Genomic DNA, 7,187 nt, shown 5'->3' with positions numbered 1-7,187 from the left:
GATAGTGCCGCTCTAGTTACAACAGCAAAGGGTAGGAGTTAGGTATTTGGATGGCTTGGCTTGGTTTGAGGATTTCTATGGTGGGTATTTTGAGCACTTGGTTGCGCATTAAAGCTTGTGCATTGTATCTCTCTTTATAGTGCGGCATTTCCTATACTCAATTTCAAAACACAAAAGAATTTAAATGCCTGCTTTAAGTATAGCACCACATCCTTTTATGATTGAGGGCTCCACCATTGTAAATGTTATCCTCATAAACATATCACCTGCTTGTCAACTCAATAAATCTCATTAGTCCTTTAGTTATGTGGTCATTATCACCAAAACCCGCTTTAGAGCTTGATTGCACTTACAAAATTACATTACTTGGGTGCACCATTTTCTTGAATAATGCGTTCATAATCTTATATCTCCTGTTGTGCTTGTGCAGGAGAAGAAGCATTTCCTGAAGCATACGGGTGCGCACATGGACTTGGTTGAAGACATGTTTGGGAAATATTCATTGCGATGCATATTGTACTTCTTCTCAATGTTATGCTCCAATGTTTCAAACTCTTCTAGTGTTTCAATGTAGTTAATGCAGTAGTCAAATTCATCTGCAAATTCTTTGTGGCTCTTTATTAGCCAACCAAACTTCTCGCATGCTTTGTTGAACACATGGAACTTGCAACATCTATGTGTCAAAAAAAGAATACTTGAGCTATTACAACTTTCATTGCCTTGTCCATCACGATGTTCATTGATGCCATTCCTCCCATTGCTTCCTTCGGTGTCTGCAATACCCACACAAATGTTTCAATTGTTTCATCTGAAAGAAAAGCACATGCAATTATGATGCTTTGTATGCCTTGATTGCACAGAAGAAAGTGGCACTCACACTCACTCATGGCCAAAGGTTGAAGAAGGGTGAGAACAGAGAACACACACAAGCACGACTCTAAAACTCTAAATATGTGTGGCAACTGAACTGCCTTTGCTTTATTGCATAGACTAGTTTATGTACACAATTCTATTTCCTCTACAAGCTACACTAGAGTATTGTGAGTACGCCAACTACTTGTACTAGTAGTACATGGCCAATCTCAGCTGATCTACTACTACATGGTTCATGTGTGCCACTACAATATTGGCCTACTGCCAAACTTCTAATAGTACAAGCTTGCAACTATCTGCTAGTGTTGCGTCCATATCTTTGTATCTAAGCACCGCTCTTAAGTGGGTACTCATGTTCCTTAGTGTTGAATGCAAGTTTCCCGGACATCATTTGTTATACGGTTGATTTATCAACTACTTTGTATATTTTTCTATTCATTGTTATATTTTTCATCTTTGCATTGGTACCATACCTTCATATGTGTTCGACATATGTTTTGTCAAAACCTTTATATGTTTGGCTTGAAAATTGACACGTTCATCTCTTCATGTACATATGTATATGCATAGCGACACACACAGATCTAAGTTAGTTTTCCATATATTAATAATAATAACATGAGTGTTGGTCTAAGACCGCAAAAAGAAGGAAGAGAGAGAGAGAGATAGCAAATGAGTGGGAGGCTAAGTGTCCCTTCAACATGCATTTGTCCCCCTTTTTATTCAGAAGGTGTTTTTATTCAGAAGGTGAGAGGTGGTTATTTTCATATACTCTATTGGTGGGGTTTATAATTACAAATGAGCCTCCATAATTTACAAGCATGCTCTAAATGCTTACACTTATGCATCTTGAACCAATAATTGGACCTTTTCTCTTAGGTCCCCAACATATGATGCACCCAAACAATGAGTAAATAATTTATAACCATTATCAAAGAATTTTTGGAAACTTTTATAATTATCATCGTAGATGATTTAGATTCAGGATACTTTATATTATTGTTAATGATATAGTGCAATTGGTTAATTTAGATATAGGTTTATGTGTTACTCTATGTTATTTTTCATAATAGTGCCACATCTCCACATCCTCTCTTTATTTTGGACCAAGCCCAACGGCCACCCCTCCCTATATCTTCTCCTAACGCCCCCTCCCCCTCCCCCATGACAAATTAGAGCCACCCCTCTACCTTCTCCTCGGCCCCCATGGTTGACCTCGCCTCATTGTCTTCTTCCTTCTCCACCAAAACCGAGATCCCTTGAGTTGCAGTTCCGTATTGCCTCTATACCCTCCTCACTACCATATACCTGCTTTTTATATGTGGTTAGAGATGATTTGTTCCTCTACTCAAGTGTGCAACCGCCTCAGCCAGAAACATGGCCCGCCTCTAAAAGTCATTTTGTACAAAATAAAAATGGGTTGTACAAAAATATCCGCAGAATGCAATCAAAATATATGTGCCTACTGGGAATTTAAGCATAAATCCAAGACTTATGGTTCATATGAGTCTCTCCTACCATCCCACCACACAATCACTTCTGATAAGTGAACAATCTTATGCTTCTGTACCAACTTTAGTGAATCTTGTAGTGAAGATTTGGGCCTTTAAATGATTTCGAATATAAAAAGTTTGAACTAGAAAATTTTATATATCGAGCACTACAACTTTGATATTGGACTCATGTTCATTCGAGACAGTTTGAAAAAAAATAAAATTTTGAATTTAAAAATAAAATCCTTTAAAACATTATTTTGGGACACTAGACTATTAAATGAAAACTCATCAATTTCAAAGTTGTAGGTCTCATTGATATATACATCTTTGGTACAATATTTGTCTCCATAGGACTTAACTCGAAAAGGTGTTGATTTTTTTTATAGTGCACATATTTGTCTATGTTGCCCCTAGCTAGAAATACCCTCTGTTTGTAGAGTTGACCTGTAACACCAACCGCCAAGTTAGAGATTTTAGCTGCCCCTAAAAATGCCATCAATGTGGTGTTGTACAAGAATTGATCACCAAAACAAAATAAGTTTGACTTAAAATAAATCCAAATGTAATTATATTTCTGATGGGGGAAGCATATGATTAGTTTTTTTCTTGCAGAACATTGTACTTCGTTCTTTTTCTCTTTACTAAAGAATGCTAGTTATTTCAAGATTTAGCGATAAGAATCTCTTAAAGATGCGCATAAAATGGGGTTTGTGCGTGTGCATTAGGGACAAGTGTGTATCGATGTATGTGGTTCTCAATGTTTGTATTGTGTTTTGGGGGAAAAAGGAAAAAAAATTAGACAGCATCTCGATACATTATTACATTTTATTTGGAGCCCAAACGACACTTGAACCTAGGCTTCTGGATCAGCTTCAAATACCGGAAGTCCAAAAATGTCAAAAAATGTAAGGGGCTGTTTGGATCCTTTCATTTGGAAGAATTGAAAACTACTTAATAAATTAGGCTATTTGGCTTAGAATTTAACATTTCACCACTTTCCAAAGTTCACATGTAAGCCTATCTCAAATTCATAGGATGAGAGATGAAAATTGATTTTATAAATCACAATTCTATGTTTCCACTTTGCAACTTATAACACGCTCTTCCACTCGCTCTTCTACGGTAGAAATGTAACACATAAGTATTTCTCTCGTATAGCCAACAATAATATACAAATATAATCGATATATAACTATATTAACTTAATTAATATGTGTCTAAATTATGATTATTAAAATAAATTCAATTCCATACAAACGGTTATTCTTTATGGGGCCACTCTCGGTGTCACAATATATTCCGTTACCGTTTGCAACCAAACACTATCGAAGTATGAATATTTACATTACACAACCAATTTATGAATATATTTTTTCGGGGAACAACAGTTTATAAATTCAATCTAACAACTCCAAGCTAGTAAAGACAACCACCTTGTCGTCGTGCGTCACATCTTCTTCTTGCTTCTGTTACAAGCCGGGTTGGCCGCGAGGCTGTTGATCCACACCTGATCGGCGACGACCGGCTCGTCGTCGTCGTTGCGGTGCCACGTCCACAGCGCGTGCGTGGCGTTCACCACCTCGAGCCGGCCGTGCCCGAAGCTGGCCTCCCGGAACGCCGAGATCGTCGGCTGCGGGTCGATGTACTTGTCCGCCAGCCCCTCCCGGTTGCCGCCGTCACCGATGGTGACGTACACGGGCGCGCAGGGATCCTCCTTGCCGGCGTAGACGCGCTCGAACCTCTCGTACGCGTGGACGTGGCCCGCGAACACGGCGTCGACGCGCGCGCCGTACAGCAGCGCCTCCATGGCGTCCCGCATGGCGTCGCCCTCCCCCTGGTGCGCCTCGTTGCTGTTGTACCACGGCGCGTGCACCAGCGCGAGCACGAACGCCGGCCTGCCACTCCTGCGGTCGAGCGCCGCGAGGTCGGCGCGGAGCCAGCGGAGCTGCGCGCTGCCGGCGCCGTAGTCGGTGTAGGAGCCGAGCATGAGGACGTGCACGGCGCCGCCGGCGACGTCGAAGGAGTAGTAGAGGTTGTCGCCCGACGGCGGCGCGGCGGCGGCGTAGTCGTACGGCATGCGCCACCGCGCGTTGTACGCCTTGAACGGCGTGGGCTCGATCAGCGGCAGCTTCTCGACCTCGTGGTTACCCTGCGTCACCATCCACGGCCGCGCGCTGGCCAGCGGCTCCACGAGGCGGCCGTACGAGTCCCACCGCGACTGGACGAAGTCGGCGTAGGACAGGTCGCCCGGGAGCAGGAGCATGTCGTAGTCGGCGGCGGCGATGTGCTTCAGCGTGGAAGCCGTCCACCCCGTCTGACCGAGGTCACCTGCAACATATAGCGACGCCATTGCCGTGTCCATCAAATCACGAGCCCAGCTGCGGCGGGACATGCACAAAATGTACAAGATTATGGGCATTTACCGATGATGACGAATTTGAAGGGGAGGGTGGCCGGCGGCGTGCGGAAGGAGAGCTCCCGCGACGGGCTGGCGCTGCAGCGGTAGTAGTAGGTGGTGCTGGGCTGGAGCGGGCCGATGACGGCGTCGTGGATGTTGCCGGAGTGGTAGAGCACGTAGGAGTAGGTCGTCGTGTTTCCGGTCGCGGAGAAGGGGTATTGGCCGGACGACGTGCCGTAGTCGACCGTCGCCGGCGCGTCGTCGTCGGTGATCCATGATACCCGCACCTTGTCAGGCCCTACCATTGATATGTGCACCTGGAGTTTCCAAGAAAAAGTGTTCAAATTCTTTGCGTTTTGCAATGACTGACGGGGAAAACGTAGGAAAGAAACAGGGGTGACTCATGATTGTAACGACCGCAGCAGAGCATTAGCTCTGATGGTCGATCGATGCATTGCCCTATCACTATCAGTAACACTAACCTAAAGCTAATTGTCATGCGTCGCCCATGATTAGTCACAATCACAAGAAACAGCAAGGCAGATAAGCGGAACCCAACCGGCACGACGTGCGTCGTCAGGGACGATACGCTACGATGACACGGGGGCGCGGCGCGGGGGATGAATGGGAAAGCAAGAAACCCGGAAGAATCCGAAAGGAGCTTCTTGTCTCTCGTCTTCTCTTCTCCCCTCTCTGTCAGTGGTGCGGTCACTGTCTCACTCAACCCCCGGCCCGTTCTTGATGCTAACTACTAAACAGACGCAAAATCATCAGGTCAAGCTCTTTCCCAGCCCCAGCTGTGTGAACACGTACATATTTATTCAGCTATATTTGTTCCTGCTCCCTAGGAATCCAACCAAGAAACCTTATGTAAAAAAAAAAAAAAATCCAACCAAAAATGTCGTGACAGGCACCACAATTCCTTCCTACCTTCAACTTCCCTCGTACAAGTATTATACTACTGGACGTACATACTTTATAAGCCGATGGTGAACGACAGAAACGCCACGCTGTATCACATGACGAAGACGAAGGACGCTCGTGGGGCCACGCAGGAATGCAGGATGCTTTCTTTGATTCTTTCTTTCTGGTCGGAGTTTGACTCACTGAATGCGGTCGCAAACAGACAATCCCTTGTGTGCTAATCCTAATCGATCCAGTGTTGTCTAGCTAATCGATCGAGTTGGACAGCAAAAAGAAACCACCCCACCGACAACGTACATGGTCACCATATGCAAGTAAGTAATTGCACTCGCACGGCGGATCATCAGTATTCAGTAGCACAAATGGATCGGAGCAAACTTGCTGCAACAAGTGAAGCGAGGTCGCTGCACGAACGCAGGTTCAGTAGTGCCCAATGACATGGCAGCATTCAGAATTCAGAACCTGGTGGTGGTCAGGTTTTCGGGCTTTCCACTAGCTCGGCGAAACACAGGCGGCCAAGGCACTGGAACCGCCGAAGCACATCTTGCTTGAGAGCAGAGCGACACAGAGGAAGGCGTACCTGCTGCGGCGTCTGGCCGTCGGCGTCGTCGTCCCGGGGCAGCGACAGCGTGGCCCTGGGCGGCGGCCGAACGTACGGCGACGTCACGGCGACGGACGCGGGCAGCGCGGAGGAGGCCAGGACGAGGAGCGCCAGCGCCGCCATGCTCCTGCTTCTTGCCATGGCGGCCACTGGCACAATAACTTGTTGCTCTCGGTGTTTCCTGAATCTAAGACGGCTTTGGAGCATGCAAGCGGAAATGGAAAGTGGAGGGGAATGGCTGGCCGGCATTTATAAGAACAGCACACGAGGTCATCCAGCATCCAGCTGCCTGGATGGATGTATATGATCACAAATCAATGAGGTACGATGAGTGAACGGACAACTACTTCGTCCGGCGTGTCAGGCACGAATCTGTCGTTCGCATATGCCGTTTTTTGTCAACCATACTAGTAGGTGACTTGTTTGTTTTGCTAATTAATGTTTTGGGCGTCTGAACAAGAAACAGGGAGAGGAGGCAGAGAAGCTTTTGTTGACTGCTTGAGTGCAGCAAGAGGGAACTGCCAAACTGGGGCTGAGGGAGGGCCGTGTTTCTTCTCGGTGGGCGGCGGTTTTTGTTCCAGCCGACTAGGCCTTGTTTAGATTGAAAGTTTTTTCAACCTGATGAATAGTATCATTTTCGTCTTATTTGGTAAATATTGTCTAATCGTGGACCAACTAGGCTTAAAAGATTCATCTCGTGATTTCCAACTAAACTGTGTAATTAGTTATTTTTTTTACCTACATTTAATACTCCATGCAAGCAGCTAAAAATTGATGTGATGGAAAGAAAGTGAAAAAACTTGGAATTTGGAGGTGATCTAAACAAGGCCTAGAACAACGCCACTGATGTTAGTCACGTGTGGGTGGCTCGGCCTCGGCTGGCGGGAGATGGACC

At 45.6% G+C, this 7,187-nt stretch overlaps 1 protein-coding gene across 1 annotated transcript; it reads right to left on the bottom strand.

Annotated features, from left to right (window-relative positions):
* Positions 1 to 3,554: 3,554 nt before the first annotated feature.
* Positions 3,555 to 6,623, bottom strand: LOC136505128 (probable purple acid phosphatase 20). Its single transcript, XM_066500228.1, has 3 exons — positions 6,272 to 6,623; positions 4,793 to 5,084; positions 3,555 to 4,697 (listed from the first exon to the last, which is right to left on the bottom strand). The coding sequence occupies exons 1-3, from the start codon at positions 6,539 to 6,541 to the stop codon at positions 3,817 to 3,819; spliced, it is 1,443 nt and encodes a 480-aa protein (XP_066356325.1). The 5' UTR covers positions 6,542 to 6,623; the 3' UTR covers positions 3,555 to 3,816.
* Positions 6,624 to 7,187: the final 564 nt, after the last annotated feature.

The sequence above is a fragment of the Miscanthus floridulus genome, chromosome 14 (assembly GCF_019320115.1).
Source record: "Miscanthus floridulus cultivar M001 chromosome 14, ASM1932011v1, whole genome shotgun sequence".
NCBI classification, from domain to species: Eukaryota; Viridiplantae; Streptophyta; class Magnoliopsida; order Poales; family Poaceae; genus Miscanthus; species Miscanthus floridulus.
The sequence above is the reverse complement of the archived record's forward strand: the minus strand, read 5'-3'. Positions and strand labels throughout refer to the sequence as shown.